At 42.2% G+C, this 21667-nt stretch overlaps 1 protein-coding gene across 12 annotated transcripts in view; it reads right to left on the bottom strand.

Annotated features, from left to right (window-relative positions):
* The window catches only part of MSI2 (musashi RNA binding protein 2), a 530240-nt gene extending 511876 nt beyond the window's left edge, over positions 1 to 18364 (bottom strand). For 10 of the 12 annotated variants that reach the window (XM_072646783.1, XM_072646784.1, XM_072646787.1 and 7 more), the window contains exons 1-5: positions 17082 to 17389; positions 16753 to 16793; positions 16265 to 16346; positions 15393 to 15477; positions 11355 to 11396 (exon numbers count right to left, since the gene is read on the bottom strand). In XM_072646783.1, coding sequence (XP_072502884.1) covers positions 11355 to 11396; positions 15393 to 15477; positions 16265 to 16346; positions 16753 to 16793; positions 17082 to 17143 — 312 coding nt within the window. In that variant the 5' untranslated portion in view covers positions 17144 to 17389. Of the gene's footprint in view, positions 1 to 11354; positions 11397 to 15392; positions 15478 to 16264; positions 16347 to 16752; positions 16794 to 17081; positions 17390 to 17945 lie in introns of those variants that run through there. The other 2 variants (XM_072646789.1, XM_072646790.1) reach the window with 2 other exon arrangements.
* Positions 18365 to 21667: the final 3303 nt, after the last annotated feature.

Genomic DNA, 21667 nt, shown 5'->3' with positions numbered 1-21667 from the left:
CATCTCTAGGGAAGGCACATTTGAAGTATCCCGAACCAAGTTTCTCACTATTCAACTTGCATCCAGAAAGCACCACAAGAAGTAAGACACAGAAACATGCCTGTAAAACAATCTCTCTCTCTGTCTCTCTCCTTCTGTCTCTGTCTTTCTTTCTCTCTCTCTGTCTCTCCCCCACCCCGCCCCCAATAGCACAGGATAGAAATTTAACCTAAATTAAAAGTCATAGCAACTGTTTTTTCACTAGTTCCTACCTAGTCTCCTCAATCCCTTCCCCCCTCCCCACCAGCCTGGTCCCCTCATTAACATCACTTTTTGTTACACGACTTCTTTCACTCCTTTGCCCCTATAGTCAGTCTAAAGTTCCTTCCTATTGTCCCCTGTGCTCAGGATTCTTTAGGACCTGATCAAAAGACCTGATTGAAAGAAAAGAAGCGGTTTTGGAGAGGTTCTCCTCCCCTCCTTCTCCTCCCTCACCCCCAGGTCCTTCCCTTAAGCACCGTATTCTTTAACACCACACACACATACACACACACACACACACACACACACACACACACACACCGCTTTGAAATTAGTTTACAAAGGGGCAGCACCGACTAGAAGAAAAACAGCTACTAGATTGCAGTCTACCCATTTGCAAGGACCCAGAAAGAATAGTCATTTTGGTGAAGGCCAGGGTCTTACAGTTTTTTTCTGTCATTAGAACAATAATAATGCAAAAACCAAGAGAAAAGAGGGCCCAGGGAAGAAGAAAAGTGAATCCCTTGACCCCCAGGAATTTTCTTTTGCATCTTTTCAAGGGCTCTCTCCCCAGCCTGCATCATCAAGCCCTTTTTATTAGATATTTCTAAACCCTTGAAATTGTCATATAATTGAAACTGAAACAGCCATTTATGGTGCTGAGTGGATTTCTAAAGAAAAAAAATGAGTCTGTTCACTGGCCAGTCCTTTCCAGCACCCTCTTTCTCACCCCAACCTAAATTTCAGAGTCTCTTGAACACAGAGATGTACATACATACCCCCTCATTTATTTTTTTACATTCTCCCCTGCCATAAAAGTTACATGTTTCTTTACTGCCTTGGATTTGGGGGCATCTGGGAGAAACTCTTCCCAGACAAAAGGCTAAAAAAAGAATCCATTAGGATTAACTTGCCTGTCACGGCCAGTGACAAATAAATGAATTTGATGGTTTTAGATCAGTCATTAGTGGACCTACCCCCAGGCAGATAAAGACCAACTATTCAGAAGAGAAGCAACTTCAGCCTGGGAACCTCACATAGAGATGCTGTTTCTAACTTTCACTCCCAATCTCCAGAGGGAGGGAATGCGGTACAATGGAAAGGGCCAGATCTGAAATCAATGAACCCAGATTCCATTCCTAATTTTGCAACTTCCTTCCCGTGTGACCTCTGAAAAGTCACTTCATCTCTCTGCATATTAGTTTATTCGTTTGTAAAATGGGGGAGCTGAACTACGTAACTGCTGGGGCCTCATCTAGGACCACTTTTCTCCAGACAGGTGAAACATATCCTCCAGGAGAGAGAAAAGGTTACCCAAGTTATTCATCAATCAACAAGTATTTATTAGGCACTTAATAAGCACCAGGTCCCATGTTAAGTGAGGATGCAAAGAAAAAGTGGAAATAGTCCCTGGACTGGTCAGAGGCTTGTATCCTACTAGGAGACAACACATGCATACATAAATGTACAAAATATATACATAGTAAAAAGATTCCAAAGATGGAATGCATCAAAGGCTCCTTCCTTCTCTTCCTCACTATTCTACCTCAAAGTAAGGACAAGAAAAGTCAACTCTCCTTCAGTCTACCAGCAAATGGCCCAGCTTATCTAAAGAGTCTTCACAAGGGGAACAGGAGACAGGGCATTAACCCTGCACAGTTCAGACTCAGGACATGGCCTCAGCTATCAACTGAGAGAAGAGGATAATTCAAAACACTTTAATGTTCCAAATCAAGATTTTTTTAAAAAATTAGTATCACTTAGGGGGTTTGGGAGGTTTCAGTCACTTCTATCAACCACCAAAAAGAAGCTAGAGAGCTTGGAATGTTGGCCCTATTTTCATGCCCTAATGAGGGGGAGGAGGAGGATGGGATGCTTTGTTTTGCACATTTTCCATTCAAATCAGACAGAGGACTAAGGAAAAGCTGAATACAATGGAAAGGATGCAGAATTTAGAGTCAGAAGAATTGGGTTCTCTGGCTCTGTTACTACCCAAAGGTCCTTTCTCTTCACTAAATCTGACTTTCATCATCTATAGAATAGGGGACTTAAACAAGCGTTAGTCACAATACCACAGGGTTTAGACCTTAGAGCTGATCTGTTCCAATACTCTCATCTTGGAGATCTCTTAAGGTCCCTTCCAGAGATCCATCACATGTTCTCTGAACTTTCCCAAGCCAGTACATGTCATCTGGGACTGTTTCCCTGACTCATCGTATTCATTTCCCCCTCACACTTGCATGTGCTTGACTCTTAGCGCCAGCAATAGTGACTCGGGTCGAGAGCAGGAATTGGGGATTATACACTTGTCTGTCTCACCATTGCTCACATACCCCAGATGACCATTGGTGGGAATCATTAAGGAGACCCTGCCCAGTGAAATCTGACCCGAGCTCACTCTGAGATAGCATGTTCAGATGAAATGGTTACCAGCTAACAACTGATACGGAGGCAATGCAAAATTTGTGTCCTAACATAAGTATGGACAAGACCATTATCAGCCAGCTTAGAGGATGGTGTATAATACTGAGTAGGTAGAAGAGAAGACAGAAAAATGTTTCAGAATTATTTCTGGATCATAATTATTTGTGAATAGGAAAGAGAGGGGAAGCCAAGTGAGAGGAGGACAAATATTGAAGAGAAAAAAACTCTGAGGTTGCTGTGTGCATGGCCACAAGCCAAAGGTCAGAATGGTACATGGCAACCATGAGAGTCACCTGAAAAGTACGAGTCTGTGGCTGGTGAGTAAATGGGATTTTTTTTTAATAAAGACCAAGGTCACAAGCACCATCTGTGAACCCACGTGAGTCAGTCAGCTTTGCTCTGTTTCACGCCACAGACTGGGACTCGAAATGCTAGCCAGCTGTCTCACTGTACCACTGGCTAGAAGTGTGGCTGCCTGACAATACAGATGTGTCCAAGAAAACCAATTCCTGCTCCTAGGGGGAGAAAAACAAATGAAAGAACGGGCCCAGCAACAGTGTCACCTTTGCATACAGGTGGACCAAAGGAATATCAGTAGATGACTTAGGATTAGATATATCCCTACATCAAGTTGCCTTAGATAATGACATATTTGATTCTAGAGTCTCCCATTCTTGGCACAACAGACCTCAGAGGATCATCAATTTAGATCAAGTCTAACCTCCTCATTTTACAAATGAGGAAACTGAGGTTCAGAGAGGATAGCTCAAAATAAAGGCTCAACTTCCGAGGCATTCCCATGATACATCATTAATGGTGACCTCAAAAACTTCAACTTCATTCATGGCTGTTACAAGTATGTACAATGGCTCCTCATGGCCTACTTAATAAAATCCCAACTACTCATTTTTATTCTGATATTCAATGGCCTCTACCATTTGGTTCCAGGCATTTTTCTAGCTCTATCTGTGACTGTTCTCTTACAAATACCCTGAACTTTATCCAAAGCAAACTATTACTCTTTCCCTAAATATGTTCCAATACTCTCCTGCCTCCTTGTGCCCACTGCCTGGTATGCCCTCCATCTTCAGTGTTCAAAATCCTATCTATCCTCCAAAGTCTATTTCTAACAATACCTCCCCTACAACACCTTCCTCAAACCCCGTCCACTAGCACCACCACCACCACCAATAAATAGTGAGCACTCCTTCCTCTAAAATCCTATAGCTTTCTATTTACAGTCCTTTTATGGCACTAATAGTCTACTTGTAAAAAAAAAAAAAACAGTCTTATTGTAGTTCATTGTGGATATGTCTCATCTCTCAACTGGATATAACCTTCAGGAGAGAGTTCATAGACTTAGGCATCTTTGTATCTCCCAGGACTTTGCAGACAGTAGGAACTCAGTACTGACAGTCAATCCACAAACAGCAAGCACTTATCAGGTGCCAGGGCACTATTTGTTGAATGAATGGATCAATAATAATAAGTCACATTTACGAAGTGCTTTGAGGTTTACAAAGTGCTTTCCTCATAACAAGCCTGTTAAGTAGGCGGGTCCCATTTTACAGATAAAGAAACTGAGGCTCCAGGAAGCTAAGTAGCTGATTTACACTCACACAGTCAGTAAATATCAGCAGCTAGTAGGTGGCACAGTGGACAAAACACTGGACCTGGAGTCAGGAAGACCTGAGTATAAATCCAGCCTTAGATATTTACTATCTGTATGATCCTGGAAAAGTCATTTCACCTCAGTCTGCTTGACGTGCCTCATCTGTAAAATGGGATTATGACAACATCTATCTCCCAGGTTGTTGTGAGGATGAAATGAGATATCTGTAAAGTGCTTTGCAAATATATGGGTCTCCTGGCTCCAAGTCCAGTGACCTCTATCTCTTTACACCATGTTGTCCCTTCTGCATGGATAGAGGGCTAAATACACCAGATTCAGCTACACAGGGAAATCATAGATTCAGAGATGGGAAGGAAAGGAAAAAGTCACCTACTCCTAGCCCCTCATTTTGCAATTGAGGACACTGAAGCCAAGTGACTTACCCAAGGTTACAAAAGTACCAAGTGGCAAAGGTGAGATTTGAACCCAGATCCTCTAACTCTAAAATCATTATTTCCATTATACCAATCTGCCTCTCAGGATGTAAATAAACGTTGTTTGTTTCTCAGGCATTGAAAGGCATCTACCCTGGAAAGGTTGTTGGGTTTAATAATGCAGAATAAAGAATGATAAATGGATGCCACTTCAAGAGAGTCATTCAAGGTGGGAATCATGCCCCATAAGAGGTTCCTTCCTTCCAGCTCTCTCTGACCACAGGGCTCTTCCTTTCCTGCTATAAAGAATTTCAGAGTAAAAGAACTTTGCTTCTCTAGAAGGGGTTCATGACCTTCACGTTAAAATCAAAGAGTTCCATTTAGATAGGGAAACTCTACAGTAAGCTCATTCATTGCTCCAAGGATTGGCCTTTCTCCTACGAAGGCAATTGTCTATAACATGCAGCATTTGTATTGCAATCCCCTTATATTTGTATTGCATTTTGCTATGTGTAATCCTATCCTTCCAACAATCCAACAAGGACATCTCCAATTTTCAAATGGGGAAAGTGAGGCACAGAGGGGTTACACGACTTTCCCAAGGTCACACAGCTATTTCATGGGATAAATGGAGAAGCAACTATCCTGACAGTGACTCTTGCCATTCTTCATTGTGCCCCCCTGATTATTTATCTCAGGGCTTAGGTACAAATCCACTGGATTTCTAGTATGTCCAAAAGCCCCAAATACATGTCACCAAATTCTTTCTGGGAACTAAAAACTTGGGAACAAGTCAATAAATTCTGGAAATGCCAGCTGCATATTATCCTCCACTTAAAGTAGAGCAAATTTACCCACAGAACCTCTGGAAGATTCCACCGTGTCACAAAGGATGTATCTTCCCTGCATTCAGTCAAGAAGGACCCAACTCCAATGAAATCCTAACTCCTCTGGGGCCTGAAGCAAGAGGGAAGCAAAAGACTTCAAATTCCACATCTGCTGACAACTCCCTGGGCAACATTATACAGGCATTTCAATTCTCTGGGTTCCAGCTTCCTCTTTCGTAAAATTCGTAAAATAAAGGAGTTGGAACTGGTTTCTTTCCAGTCCCAAACTCTATGGTGCCTTAAGTCACATAGAATATACTAGAAACATAGTGAACCCAAGGGAGGGAGTAGGAGGACCAAGGGCAGAAGCCAATCAAAAGAAGTCATTAATAGAAAACCATTAAAAAAATTACCACTGTGTAGTAATAATGATGATGATGATGACGATCATTATAATAATAATTGCAGCTCACATTTCAATAGCACGTTAAAGTTTGCAAAATACTTTACAAGTATTATCACACTCGATCCTTACAACAATGCTGAGGTGGGTGCTATTATAATTATCCCCATTTTTACAGATGAGGAAACTGAGGCAGAGGTTAAGTGATTAGCCTAGAGGTTCACACAGCTAAGAGGTGTTTGAAGTCAAATTTGAACCCAATCCTTTCTGACTTTGGGTCTAGTATGCCACTGTGAGTCGCAGAACACCTGTCTCTGAAAAATTAAAAATGATTTTCACACAGAACACAAGAAGAGGCACATGGTGAGAGAGCTGGCTGTGACATTTAACAAATAAGGAACCTAAAAAAAAAACCTCAAGCTAAAGGATCACAGGATCATAAATTTAGAGCTGGAATAACCCTTAAAGGTCATGTTACAGAAGAGAAAACTGAGGCCCAGGGGAGTGAAGTGACTCCCCCAAAGTCATCCATGTAGTAACTGGTAGAGGTGGATTCAAATATGGATCCTCCAACTCCAAATGTAACATTTTCCCCACTGCCACAATGGATGGCAATAGGAAAACATGACTGAAAAAGAAGGGTTGGTCACATGACAAGGGCAAGGGATGACTGATGGGAAGCCCAAATGTGGGCCTGATAATGAAGAAGACCTCACTGTTCATGTTGTGTGAACCTCCTGCAGGGACCTTATGAGAAGACCTGGACCAGAGTCCCATGGTGAGGAAGGGGCATGAATGAGTTGCAATCTGCATCACTGGAAGGAACAATAACAGCCAGAAGAGCATAGATGCAAGAGAGACATCTCAGAACCACTTGAGTTTTCTGATTCAGTATCCCGTAAGAATACCCGCTGAAAACCTGAGTTCAGGTCCCCGTTCTTTCACTAGCTCCCTGAAGGAACTCTCAGAGTAGCAAGTTTCTCCACTTGAAAAATGAAGAGGATGACCCAAGTTCCCTTGGCTGACAAATAACCTGGCTCTATGATAGATGAATTATAGAAAAGAGAGAGAATTCAATCTGAAACAAGAACTTCTTCAGCACCTAAATTGCTGGGCACCATACTATGGACTAGGGGAACAGGACAAAAGAATGTTACAATGACAAGAACAACACATACATACATACAAACATATTCATATATGCATGCATGCGTACATAAATGTATAAAAAAGACACAATTAACCAAGCCTCATCTCGTTTTACACTTCGTGCAGCCAGAATCCAGCAACAAAAAGCTACAAAGATCCCATCTTTGCCTTCAAAAAGTTTACATTCCACTGTGAAGCAAAAGCAGTAACCAGTTTCAACACTGAGGTTTCTTCCTTCCAAAATCAGGAAAAGGTAAAGAATCTTCTATGACCCAGTGCTCAGGCACACAGAGAAATAAGGGAAAGCTGTCTGGAGATTCAATGAGAAACCACAGAAACCCTAACTGCGGCATTCAGGGCTCACACTACGCAAACCCAGAGACTGCTCTGAAGTTCTCAGGGCAAGAGGCTGCACACACACAAGGTGAAGTGAAGGCTGCATGTCTAGTGTTTATGAGCAAAAAGGAGAAGGAAACAACTGTGGTCCCTAAACCCAGTTTCACAAAAGATCTTCAATTCAGAAGGAGAGACACAGAGAGAGAATAATTCCAAACAAGAATGAAAGCATCCTCAAGAGAAAGAAGAAGTTGTGGAGCAGACATATATCCTCATCAAAATGGACTGAGGTAATTAGTGTCCAGCAGCCTCCGAAGACTCGACCCTCATTATTAGTTAATAAAATCCAACTGTACTTTTCCGCTGTAGACACTGATCATTTCCTATACTATGGGGATAAATGAACAGCTGAATTCAAAATCCTAATTCAGCAACTCATTAAAAAGCAGATCAAAACAGATTTTTATTTATAAAATGCATTAAAGAATATTATGACAGGACGAATATTAAATCTGTTCTTGGCTGCCACTAATTCTGTTCAGCATTAAGTTACACTTTCTCCCTGCCATCTTGCCTGAACCCATCTACAGAGCAGTCCTCAGCATTAGTCAGGCAAACTACCCAGAGAGTCCTGGAATCGATGGCTCATATTTCAACAGTGTTTTTCTCATAACTACCAGGGAGGAGGCCATGAAAATATAATTTTACCAATTTCACAAATGAGGAAATCAAGGTCTGGAAAAGTGGCTTGACCCATCCAAAGGCACAAACCAAGTAAGTTCCAGAGCTAGACCTGGCACCCAAGTCTTTTGGCTCTAAATACACTGGCATGTCACTGATAGCCATTCCATCCCATGAAGACCAATAGGCAGAGTCTATCTTTCTAACTGTATAATTCTTAAATAAGCAAAGGCCTTATCATGGAAGACAAAAATGTATGCTTGAAATTCTGTATTCCCACCAAAAATCACTTTTTCAACAGAATATTCTTAACTTATGTTACAGAGAAAGAATTCTTGGTCAAGTATGGATTGAACTAGATGTTCTCTGAAGTTCTTTCCAGCTAGGATTCTGATACATCTTAGTGACCAAGCCCCCAAATTTTCAGCCTGGTATTTAAAGCCCTTCACAATCTGTCTCCTAACAACATTCGTAGTCTTCCGACATACTACTTCCCATTACATACTTTGTTTAAATCAGTTGGCCCACTATATGACACTCCACCTCTAGCCTTAGTGTCTTTGTACAGGCATCTGCTTTTCCACCCCCGGACATCTGGAATGTACTCCCCTCCTTTCCTCCACGTTTTACAATGCTAGCTTCCTTCAAAGCACAGATCAGATACTACTGGTCATATGAGGGCCTTCTTGTACCCTCCAGTTGTAAACTCTCTCTCCTTCTTGAAATCATTTTGTATTTTTTTGCACGTTCTTTGTATTTACCTAGCTCTACATGTTCTGTGTCCCCACCATCCACTACTCCACCCCCACTCCTTGACACCTCAGCAGGATGCAAGCATTGGGCAAGGAATGTTTTTCATGTTGTATTTGTGCATGCAGAGGGTAGCACAGGACCTTAAGTGCAGTATGTGTTTAATAAATAGTTCTTGAATTGAATGAATGACCTTAATGCTGTGGTAGGTGAAAGAAGAAATAGCTGAGGTAACAAAGGGAATCGTGAGAATTGAGTGAACTACAATACAAGTCATATCCTCTCTGCTCTATCTTTTACACTCTTACTCTAGAGAAAAAGGATACTCATAGATCCCTGTCATTTGTTCACTCACCTCACGGGGATTTTCTAAAGATGGACACATTTGAAAAAAGCATCTTGAGGAGGTCTAGTAGGAAGAAACTGACAAAGTAAGATGACATCACATAACAAGAAGATTTGTGAAGTTTCCCTTTAAATGAATGGCATCCCAAGAACTGTCCATTTCAGACAGAGGCTTTTGGGGTCCAAAGAGTCCATTATAAATATACTATATATGTGGAGAACATTTGTACAGATATTTCAGAAACCTGAAAAAATACTCTCTTATCCAGGTCCAGAAGTGGGTCACTGAAAAAAACAACTTATCACAGTCTGTTTCTCTCTCTTTCTCTCTCTCTCTCTCTCTCTCTCACACACACACACACACACACACACACACACACACACACACACAGATATACATACTCAAAAGAACAGAAAGATGGAGAATGTAGGGGGAGGGGAGAGCAGAGGCCACCCAGGGTTAAAGTCAAAAGTTTTTGTTTTTTTTCCCCAGCTTCCTTCTGGAGTAATCTGACCCTGGCTCTCGGCAATCAAATGGGTAACCTGGAAATTTGAAGATCCACATTTATGGAGAAAAAGCAGTTCAGCTAAAGGCAGGAAATACTGCTAATTCTATTCGGACTTCTGAAATTCTGGGCCACACAGTCTGGAGTGCAACTCTAATCCAACGGCCTAATCCCAAAACCATAAAACCTTAGAGTACAAACCTTTTGATGAGGACAGAAATAACCTTGCCCCTTTGGTTCACTAATTAGTATTCACTCAAACTGAAAAGACTGCCCTGAGGCAGGGAGAAAAATATTTGACTACTTTAGCTTAGGTTTAATTCCTTTATGTTACAAATAACATTAAAAAAAAAAAAAAGAGTACCAGCATCTATCTTACTTCATACGTGCAGTCCTTAAGCCACCACACCACATGCCAACCAACTATTTTTCCTGGGTGGGTTTTTAAATGTGCAAAACCATGCCTCTCCGCACACTAATAAAATGTTCCCCAGCTCCAGGGAGACTGTGCCTAAAGAAACAAATCGAGTTTGTCTGCCTGCTGCTCCTCAGTCCCTTCCCTTCTGGCTCACAATCAGAAGCCTCAGCTTTTCTCTTTCCACCAATGGAGCCTCAGGAACACAGTGTACATATGTACGTACACACACACACACACACACACACACACATACCTTTGAATCACATATAGAGGAAAAGTTACAGGAAACTTTTCAATTCAACACGTAAATCTTATATCCCTGATTTGGTGGTCACGTGAGATGTAGCTGTTTTCTCCTTCTAACTTGGCAATCTAAAAGCTGCTTTTAAAGAGAAGGGGGAAAAAGTGCCCTACATACTCATGGAAAAGTCAAGTCTTGTCTCAGTCCTTCAAACAGCTACTCTAGCACTACTTGTACAAGGTTACATTTCAAAAGTTCTCTGCCCAGGGACTGGCATGCACTTGAGAGCATGAGCACACTTATGCATACATATATACACACACATACATACACACACACACATTCTCTCTCTCTCTCTCTCTCTCTCTCTCTCACACACACACACACACACACACACACACACACACACACACACAGTTTCCAAGGATGGCCTGTAAGCAGAGTGTAACATTATCCAATCAGATTGAAACTAATACATTCATCATCACCTTTCTAGGGTCCAGAGAAGCCTGTGAAGCTCTTAACATTTATTTTCTGAGGAAGAAGCATGTGACTAAGTAAGGTTCTTCACGATAAATCAGGGGTAGCACAGGGACTCTCCAAGTAGTGCTCCAAAAGAAAACATTCCCCATCTAAAAAGGTACCAGTAGTTACCTCCCAGTGCCAGATGAGCTACACTTGAACATGATGCCGTAATAAATGAGACATTGGATCAAGCCATATACCCAGGACGAAGGCGCTCACTCACCCCTATCTTCCGTCTCTCTCTAAGAGTCAAGCACTGGGGGAATTCACTTCAAGCTGGTTAAATCGGACACACAAAGCTGCTCTCCTGTACTTTCATGGACGTATGCTGATACCCTTTAAGACACCATAGGCTTGGGCTTTCAAAAGTTTTCATTACCAATAATTCCTCATTTGAAACCTGGACTGCCTGGTACCAACTCTCTAAGTGCCAAAAATCCTACTATTGACCATCCTGACTTACCTTGGGCTGTGCTCGACGAGGAAATGCAACTTTGGGGTCAATCTGAGGGGGAAAAGGGGGAAGAAGAAGTTAATGTTGCACTTTAAAAGAAAGAACAGAAAAGAAAAATACCAAGAAAGCACCTAATTATGAATCACTCATTTCTCAGGCTTCTAGATCAGCATTTTAGAATCTTACTAGGCAACTCACAAGTACCCTGAACTTTGACCCAGCTTTACTGTGAAGAAAAGTAAGAAAACACACTGATATTTTCCATAAACTAACCAGGTATTCCAAACTGCAATTCTCTTAATAAACAAGATATTACTTGATATTAATTATTTAGGCAAAGACTTTTTCCCCCCAAGTCAACACTGAATGCTAAATGCTACCTTCTTTCTCATCCATGGCACATTGCTGGGTGAAAACATAGGAATATTATCTGGGGTTTAAAAAAATTATAATCTGCAAATTAAATTTAAAGTTTCTTCCAGTTGTAGGTAACCGGGTGTTTTCTCATATCCTGCCCTTCCTCCACCCAAATAAATAAAACAGGAAGGGAGGGAGAGGGGTTCCAAAAAGAAAGAATCAATCCACAAAGAAATATGAATCAAATTATTCTGTTTTTTAAATTAGAGGATTGCATTTTAAAAAAATTAGTCTTGTCTGTTGACAAAGATATCAAAAAACAACTTCAAAGCCTGAAATGGGAAAACAAAACAAACATTTAAAACACCATACCAGGTAAATACACCTGGCATTTAAAAACCAGCGATCCTTTCATGAGGGTGGGGTGGGAAGAAGTTACCTTTCTTCGAATAAGGAAGTTAAATTCAGGAAGAAAGCCAATAATACGGATAGTAAAAACTAGGCCCCATTACGTTATCTGAAACTGAACTTGGGGGGAAGGTATCAAATTCTACAGTTTGTTCTTCTCCATTTAGCAAAAATGATCCAAATCATGCAGACTAGATACTTAGAGAATAACAAAATCTAACACAATAGGGATTTTTTTTTTAACTATAGAAAGTTCCCACAAAACCATTTGAGCCATTTTTGCGGTGACAGGGGGCACGGGGGGTGGGGGTTGATTTTGAACTGATAGACTGAGGATAAGGGAAGAAGGAAGGGGGGAAAACGTTGTTAGTTTTAGTTTTCCTTCTGCTTTTAAATATCATAAATCTCTGGATATAGCTATCCATAAGAGGGTGGAATGAATACGGCTACAAGTGACTTATTCGGAAGCTTTGGCTCTCATATGAAAACTGTTGCCTTTTTAAAATGTAAGTCTGAATCTGATTCAGTTCTACAAAAAAAAAAAAGGCAAAATTTTACCAAGAAATTTTTGGACCCTACTCCAAGAAAGAGAGCGTTTCAGTTTCTTTTTTCACTGACTCACAACTTGCTAGTGATGTAACATGGTGCTCACCTAGTAATAGTTTAAATGTCATAAAAACCTACTTCCCTAAACTACTCTATTAAAATGTCTTAAAAACTCTACTACAAGTAAGCCAGACTCTAGTTTATGTTACCTATTTTAAAACATATACCTGAGAAATGAGAGATTATGGGTGGGTTTTTTTTAAGCAAAACAAAATCTTTTTCTAGAAAACTACCCTTTCATAAAGATTAAACGATGAATGTATCTACCAACAAATCCATCAATGACTAGATAGTTGTCTACAAGAGAAATACAACAGGTGTGGATTTTCCATTCTTCGAATAAAATGTAAGACGGGTATATACTTATTCAAAAGAAACAGTCTAAAAAAAACTGGTTTCACACTCACATCAAAATGCAAAAAAGTTAAAGTTACACTCTCAAAAAAAAAGAACTAATATGAAGAGACAATGAAAGGCATGAAGTGGGGGGTAGGAATGGGGGGGGATGATTCCATGAGCAGGAAAGGAGTAAGACCATTCCCCCCCATCACCAAAAAAAAATTATATGACACTGTTAATTTCCAAAAAGTCAATTCTCAGAATCCAAGCCAAAGGGACTGTAGGCCATAATAAGATCTGTTTGGTTTAACACAATTTTCCCCCACTTCACTTGGGAAAACTTTACACAGGCCGCAGGTATCTCTGACGGCTATATGAGTTGAACATGGCAAATCCGTACCTTTTGCATATCCCTGTCAACTATTTTTTTAAACTACCAAAAAATTAAAAACGTGAGTTAGTTAGGTACAGTTCTACTTACTGTATCTACAAGTCCTCTAGGAAATGACTAGGATACTATTTTTGTAACGAATAGCCATTACCTAAATAAAACTTTAAACGCAATTGTAAACAAGATCCTCCTTTCCATGTCAATAAACCAACCGCCTCCTGCGCTGAGTTGAAACAAAGTCAAATGCTATGTTATACTAAATAACAGTGACTAAAACACGGCTACAAATACTGAATGAGTGAAAAAGTAACTGATTTGTATCTTAGGGTTTGCCTCTTACCCGCAGTAGCTCTAGCCTACTCTATATTGGATCATATTCCCAAAATAAATAGCATTTTTGTTTCTTGGGGAGGTGGGGGTTGAGGAGAAGAGAGGAAGGGGAAAGGGCTAAAATAAATTCCTGGAATCTGTTTCAAAACATTTTTCTTCATTTTTTTTACAGTCTAAAATATCCAGCCCAAACATTATTGGGGGAGTGGAAGAAGTGAGGGCAGGGATGGGGGGCAGAGAATGAAATCCTTTGGACAAATAAACTATTATCCCTACAGTGACTGAATTCGGCAAAATTGGGAGAGAAATTAAAAGGGAGATGATGAGAAACACACTGAAGTGATTTCTCTCTAATCTAGATTAGGAGTCAAAATTGGAGAGTAAATTTGAGGATCCTAGAAATCGGTCCCAGGTTTGATTTCGTCTTAGAACTATCTTGTACTGAGGAGAAATGATCTTACCCCAACCCCTCCTTTTACAGATGAGGTTAAGGGACCTACCCAAGGTCACAGAACCAGTTAGTGATTGTGCCCAAGGTATCTAACCCCAGACTGAATGCTCTTTCTATCACCCTAGACAAATAAAATCTCTCACATCCACGCCCCAATATCAAATCTCAATGTCACCTTCATGCTCCTGGTTGATGCAGCAATATTAAAATTATCAGAAGCTTTCCTGGATGGTGGGCAGTGGAGTAACCAGTATCATTTGCTATACATAAAACAGTTTAAAGGGTACTTCTCCTTCCTTCCCATCTCCCCCCATTTTTCCACTAACAAAAAACAAATGAACAAACCACCCAAGGTAACTTATTTTCCACCAAAGAATTATAACCTAGCCATCTTTTTCCCTCCAGGTTCAGGCAATGGACCAATTTCATGCCTGACCTCTACATGTCTGGTTTCACCCATTCTGGGTTTTAAGGCTTCAGATTCATCCATGAGTATCTAGACCCACACTGAAAGGCTTTGATGTGACAAGAAAAAAAATCCATTCAAATTCCAAGGCTTTATCACACCATCTGGAGGTGAAGATTTAAAGCACTCCTGAAGAAGGCTTATTCTAGTTTCTGCATTCTCTCCCCCTCCAAAACTGAATTCAAGCAGAGTCAACTTACTCTTGGGTTTGGACCCTTCAGGGAGGAGATTCTAGAATGGAGAAAAAGAAGAATCCCTAGGAAACAGGACTTCCCCTCAGCCCCATGGAGTGACCACTGAGGGGAGAAGTGGGCTCTGCCTTCCAGAAACCCGCCCAAAGAGACATCTCTCCCTTCAGCCGGTGGCACCATGTGTCTTGCCAGTTGACAAAGAAAAGTTGCTCACTCCAGCTGGAAGTTTCAATGGGTCTTTTTTAGCACCTCCTCAGTATAGAAAAGCTCCCCAATGAGAATCTCCGATGCCTCCCCCCAAGGCCCAGGACTGCAGCTGGGAAACTTACGAACCACAACCTAAAAGTTGCTCCCTCCCCAAGGCGAACTCCTGCGCCCCGTTTGCAAGCTCTTCCTGCAACCTACACAGAACTCCAAGCACATCCTGCAAAAGGACGCTGTCTCTTTAAATGAGCCTGTCATAGTCGGAAACGTAGCAGAAAGAGAGCGAACAGCAACAAAAACATACCGTCTTCGAGTCTAACTCATGATGGGGCTGAGCTAATACTTTATCTACACTTGCTGGGTCGGCAAACGTGACGAAACCGAAGCCTCTGCAATAAAACAAAGAGGGAGGGGGGGGAGAAAAAGAAAAGGCTATTTTAAAGAAAAAGACAAGAATGAATGAACCCCAGCCCGGTAATGGGCTCAAAAGTCTCCCTCCCTCCCACCCCGCCCCGCTCGTTCCCCTCCCCCAGTCCATTCCGAATACTCTCCCCAGCCATCCAGAAATGGGGAGGGGGGGATGAGGGTCAAGGGAGGAACGAGGGGAGGGAGCGCAGAGGTAACTTAGAAATTGCTCTGGCTCTCCAATCATTTGCCACCTCCGTTTCCTCTCCTCCTCCTCCTCCCCTTAATGCTTTGTTTTATACCAAAGCATGCAGGGCAATTGAGATTCACCTTCCTAGGAAAAGACTCAAGACCTGAGGAACGGAGGGCATGGGAGAAGTGGAAATGTGTGTGTGTGTGTGTGTGTGTGTGTGTATGTGTGTAGACGTTTAAACTATTTGCAAAGTGGATGCTGCAAACGTCATTCTAGAAGCGGAAAGGGGGGTGAAGAAAATATAACATAAAGCAAACATATCTCTCGGAGTTAAGTCCATATGATGGACCACCAATAATGTGGGAGGAAGGGGGGAAGCCGGACAGGGAAGGAGGGAATTCAGGGGCATTCATCGAAAAGCAAAACAAAACAAAACACCACCACCCATTCTATCCCATTGATACTTCCACAACCACCCCCAAAATAAAACTTTAACTTTGTTCTAAATAAAAACAAATTCAAAGGGGATGATTTTACTTTGTTCTAAATAAAAACAAATTCAAAGGGGATGATTTTACCTGGAGCGTTTGGTGGTGGGATCTCTCATGACCATACATTCTCTAATTTCTCCAAATTTGCTAAAATAGTCTCTAAGGCTATCTGTGGAGAGAGAGAGAAAGAGAGAGAGAGAGAGAGAGAGAGAGAGAGAGAGAGAGAGAGAGAGAGAGAGAGAGAGAGAGAGAGAGAGAGAGAGACGGGGGTGGGGGGGTGGGGGGAGAAGGTGTGGAAAAAGAAAGAAAAAGCAATGCAAATTTTGATCACTGACAAAAATCAAAAGTAGTGTTTTCTTTCTTTCTTTGCATTTCTTGCACACACAGGGAAAAATACAGCAATAGAGGTCGAATAGAGGGCTCGGAAAGGATTTGCTATTTAAAAAAATAACCTTGCACAGGAGAAGTGGGGAGCCAATGGCGGGGGGTAGGGGGGGTCTGCACTGGGATAACAAAGAGCAATAAAGAAGCCAAGAAGGGGGGGTCCTAGTCTCCCCCCTCCCCTCCTCCCTTACCTGGTGAGGTTTGCCAGCTCAGGCCACCGATAAACATTTTACTAGAGGAAGAAAACATAACAGAAGTGAGCACAGATGTCAGATCGGCCATTTTGACGTGTAACTTACAAAAGCTAAAAGGAAGAGGGGGGGAGGAGAGAACTGGGAGGTGGGGTGGGGGGGAAGGTTACAGCGAAATGCAATCAAACAAAGGTGTGGAACTTCCACGGGGGTGGAGGTGGAGGAGGAGGAGGGGAAGGGGGAGAAGACGTCCTACAAAATGCATGGTCGTCTCCGTTGCAAGGGGAACAATCCGAGAGGTGGTGGTGGGAAGGGGGTGGGAAACTTACCCAGGGTCGTGTTGTGAGTCGTTAGGGCTTCCAGAGGTGGCTTGGCTCCCATCTGCCTCCATATCTGAGGCCCCCCCCGCCCCCCCACCCCAAAAAATTAAGCCCCACAGTGATCTGAGCAGAGCAGCGGCCAGCTACAAGCCCAAAGATATCCCTCCTCCTCCTTTTCCTCCTCCCCCCCCTCCCGAGCTACACCGAATCTCACAGAGAGACGGAGCCGGGGAAGCAGCGAGATCCGTCACACGTGGGATCAGCTTAGCTCAGCTCAGCTCCTTCTCACCCCCCCCACTCCTCCCCTGCCTCCCCCCCCCATCCCCACCTCACCCCCTCCCTCTCCCCACCCCCATCTCCTCCTCCTCCTCCTCCCCCGGCGCACGTGGGGCGGAGTTCTAGAACGTCGTGTAACCAATCCCGGTGACGTCACGCAGCCTGGTGCGGCCCCCTTCCCGCCCTCCTCCCACCACCCCCAACAATCCCAGCGCGCGCGCACATAGACACACACACACACACACACACGCACTCACACTCACACTCACACACACACACACACACACTCACGCGCGCGCGCGCACACATACACACACCGACCGACAGGACAGATGTGCACACGCACACATAAATACACACACACACGCACGCACAGGGACACGCGGGCGCGCGGATCGCACTAACACCTAACGACCCATCCTGCCCCGGATCCTGCGGGCTGGAGCGCGAGGCGAGTGGAGCGGGAGAGGAGCTCCCCGACTTCCCAGGATCTCAAGGGCAGGGATAGCTGGGGAGGGGCGAAAGGGAGGTGGGCGCCCGAAGGTGTGCGCGGGGTGGGGGGCGGGAATGAGGGAGAATTAGAAAGATGAGCCATACCTAACCTTAATAGCGAAGGGGCGCGGGCAGACCGGGAGGGCTAGCTGGCTTCTCCCTCCCTCCTGGGAAGGTGTTCAGGGCACCACCGCCCTTGCATCCCTCCTCCAGTTCGGTCCACTCCATTCAAGTTTGCTAGCTCATCCCTGCCAGGCAACCCCTAACCTGGAGCTGTCACCCGCCTCCCGGCGTCTCCTCGATGTCCAGTCGGTTCGCAGAAAATTTAGGTCAAGGACATCGGGAGCGAACTTGGGCTGGCCACGGAGAACAGACAGGGTAGGGTTTTATTTTTCTGGGGTCCCTTCGATCTACCTTCCCTCCCCACCCAAAAGAAAGAAACCACTGCCCTCTACAACTTTAATTATCTCTTTCCCTTTGGAAGTCGTCCCTGGCCCCCACGCTCTGGGACGTGCCACGCTGTTCCCCGGCTTTTCCTGAAAAACACTGCCCGGGGAAAGGTCTTCTCGGAACTTTCAGAAAGATAGGCGGGTTCAGTATCCGGGACTAGGTGCCTGGGGGAAGGCTTTTAAGTTAGCTTTTAATATATGTGTGTGTGTGTGTGTATAGACACACACACATGTATATGTATATACACACGTCTCTTTATGGAGGTCAAGGCCAAGTGAAGTTGGTACAAAGTAAACGTATAACGGGAGAAATCGTTCATGTAAATTGGAAAAATGGGGGAGGGGTCGTTCCAAAGGACTCTCCTGAGCTCGTTTAATTGATATATTAAATTTTTTATTATTTCCCAAGTTGCTCATGCTAACGACCCTCCAGCCAAGGCACTAAAACCTATTAGGTATTAAAATATCATAAGACCTCAAAGGTTTTGAGGGCTAGCCACTCCAAAAAGTGGACTCCGGGGGGAAAAAAAAGACGTAGTTCCAGCAGCGCTACAGAATTCTCTGCTTACTATGCTGCCCAAGGCAACAAAAGCTTCAGTTAGCTTTTCAGTTAGATAGCACCTACTATCCAAGGAGATGACAGACCTTCGTACATGTGGTATTTATTATTGCTACTAGTAGTGGTAGTAGTAGTAGTAGTAGTAGTAGTAGTAGTAGTAGTAGTAGTAGTAGTAGTAGTAGTAGTAGTAGTAGTAGCAGCAGCAGCAGTAGTAGTAGTAGCAGTAGTAGTAGTAATAGTAGTAACTAGTCATTGTTATTGTCAGTTCTCAATGATTTAGTGTTTATTGTTCTGGTTAACTAAATAATAGTTCCTTTATAAACCTTATTCATTTCTGTTCCTTTCTGTAAGTCCTGTGCAATTGAAATTAATCCAATACCATTAATTAAGTACCTGCTTTGTGCCAGGTAAATCAAAAGCAGTCCCTGCCTTCAAGGTGCTTCTATTTCAGAGGTGCAAACTATTATTACCTGGTTATCCAGTTGTATAGAAAAAGAGTAAAATCTCCACTTAGCACTAAAGTTATATTGTGTTTTCTCAGCCTCTTTATGATCCCATTTAGGGTTTTCTTAACAAAGATACTGGAGTGGTTTGCCATGTCCTTCCCCAACTTATTTGACAGATGAAGAAACTGAGGCCAACAGGGTTAAGTGACTTGCGCATGGTCACACAACTAGTAAATGTCTGATATTGGATTTGAGCTTAGATCTTCCTGACTCCAGGCCCAGTGCTTTATCCACTGTAACTAGCTATACTATCAGTTTAATTTGGATGACTCAGTAAACATTTTTGGATCTTGAAGTCATCATTATAAACCATAAATTGTTATTTCACCATAGGTGTGTAAAGTGCCAATTAATAGGGTAACAGATAAGTCTATTGCATTACATTTTAGATTTATGGGTATTTCAACATGTTTGCCTGCTTATTCCTTCGTGTCTATGTTTCTTTGAATCTTTTCTTTCATGTATCCTTGTTTCTCTGAGGTCTCTACAAAGAGACTCACTTCTCTTCAAGGAGAGGGTTCAGCGCACTAAGATGCAAAATGTTATATCTATCATATCTACTTTTGTTTGTTTCCGTGTTACAAAAAAATTGGGGAGGGGTTTGAAGTAGGGGAATTGTGGAGAACACAAGGCTCTGATCTGGTCTAAGAATAAAATAGCATTAATAAAACAATTTAAATGGTATCATTAAAGCTTATTTTTTAAAAAGTAGTCTTGACAAGGTGTTCTTTTCCTCATTTCAGAATTTTTTTTTTTTAAAAAAACATATTTGATGAATGGAACTGAATCTGGCCCAAGCCAATAGCAGCTGCACTAGAATCCAGACTTCCAGTACTCCTTTGTTCAACTTTGATTAAAACAACCCCAGCAGCCAAGAGTCAGCATTACATTTAATTTTCAATAGCATGTTCCATTTATAATACCTTTGATAATTTCAGTGTGCTTTACCATCTATTCTCTCACATCTATTAATCCTTGTTACTGTCCTGTAAACAGCTAAGGTTGGTAAGTCTCCCATTTCACAGGTGAAGAAACTGAGGTACCAAAGCTTTTAATGGTTCTACCTAAGCATCAATTCAGAATTCTGGATTTAGACTCGTGACCTTTAAGAGCTGAAAGGAGCGTTATGGATCAGTTAGTGCATCCTTCCCATCTGACAGATGAGTAAAAGGAAGGCAATAACAGGTGAAGTGTCAACAAAAGTCACAGAGTTCACCCCAAGACTAGAACATGAATCTCCTGCCTTCTGAGCTGGTCCTTAAAACATCCCCTCCCCACCATGCAAAACCTCCTTCTACTTTTAAAATATCTCAGAAAACCTAAGGAAGCAAATTTTGGATGATTTGTGTATAATGCTTACAGGCTTATGGGTAATTTTGTTTTGTTTTCTTTGTGGGGACATTTAATGAAAGGAAATGTGGAGCCAACAGCAGAATGGGAGGGGAGTCGTGCTGCCTTCTATTCCAGGCCTTGCCAATGACTGCTTGACCTTGTGGGAATTAGCCATGTGAAACCTCAATCTCCTCATATGTAAACAGGTTAAAAAAGAAAGAAAGAAAAAAGAGCTACATGGAGTTATGATTCAAATGAGATCTTTCGCAAAGTACTTTCAAGTGTTTCCACTGAGCTATATATTAGCTAAAACATGGGACTCATGTATTATTAATATCATCACATCATAGTACCTGAAATGCTCCTTTGGAATATCCCTGGGCTTCTCCCTATTGCACACTTATAAAAGGTCACTGTAAAAATAAAACACACACATATACATACATATATACGTATATATACATGTGTGTATATTATATATATATATGTGCATGTGGCTTAAATGTCCTCATTCAGTTACTAATAGCCATGTGCATGGTTTAAATTGGAAAAGGAAGGTTCATTTCATCTTCTTTGCCACTTAACATGAGTTGTACAGTTTGGTATCCCGTTTCACCTCCAAGCTACTCTAAGAGTCTGTTTCACGCAGCCATGTCCTATGGTAGTAACACAAGACTTGCATTTAGGTTACTGAATCTACCTAAGAACTTTCCCTTCAGTCTTAAAAAAAAGTTTTTTTCCTGGGGGGAAAAGGAGGAGGAAGGGTAGAATTAATCAAGCGATTTTTATTCATGAAAAGTTTCAACAAACCTAAATTCTGAGGCTGGGTTTCTGTGGCTGGCTATGTCTCCTTAAGCAAACTTTAGTTGCTTTTTACATGAGAGAGGTTTCTGAACATATTTACAAATTTGGGACTTTTCCCAGAAGTAATGAACAAACCCCGAAGTTCAAGACTTCCAAATGTACATATAAAGTTGGAGC

The sequence above is a fragment of the Notamacropus eugenii genome, chromosome 2 (assembly GCF_028372415.1).
Source record: "Notamacropus eugenii isolate mMacEug1 chromosome 2, mMacEug1.pri_v2, whole genome shotgun sequence".
Taxonomy (NCBI): Eukaryota; Metazoa; Chordata; class Mammalia; order Diprotodontia; family Macropodidae; genus Notamacropus; species Notamacropus eugenii.
This window is presented reverse-complemented; position numbering and strand designations above follow the sequence as displayed.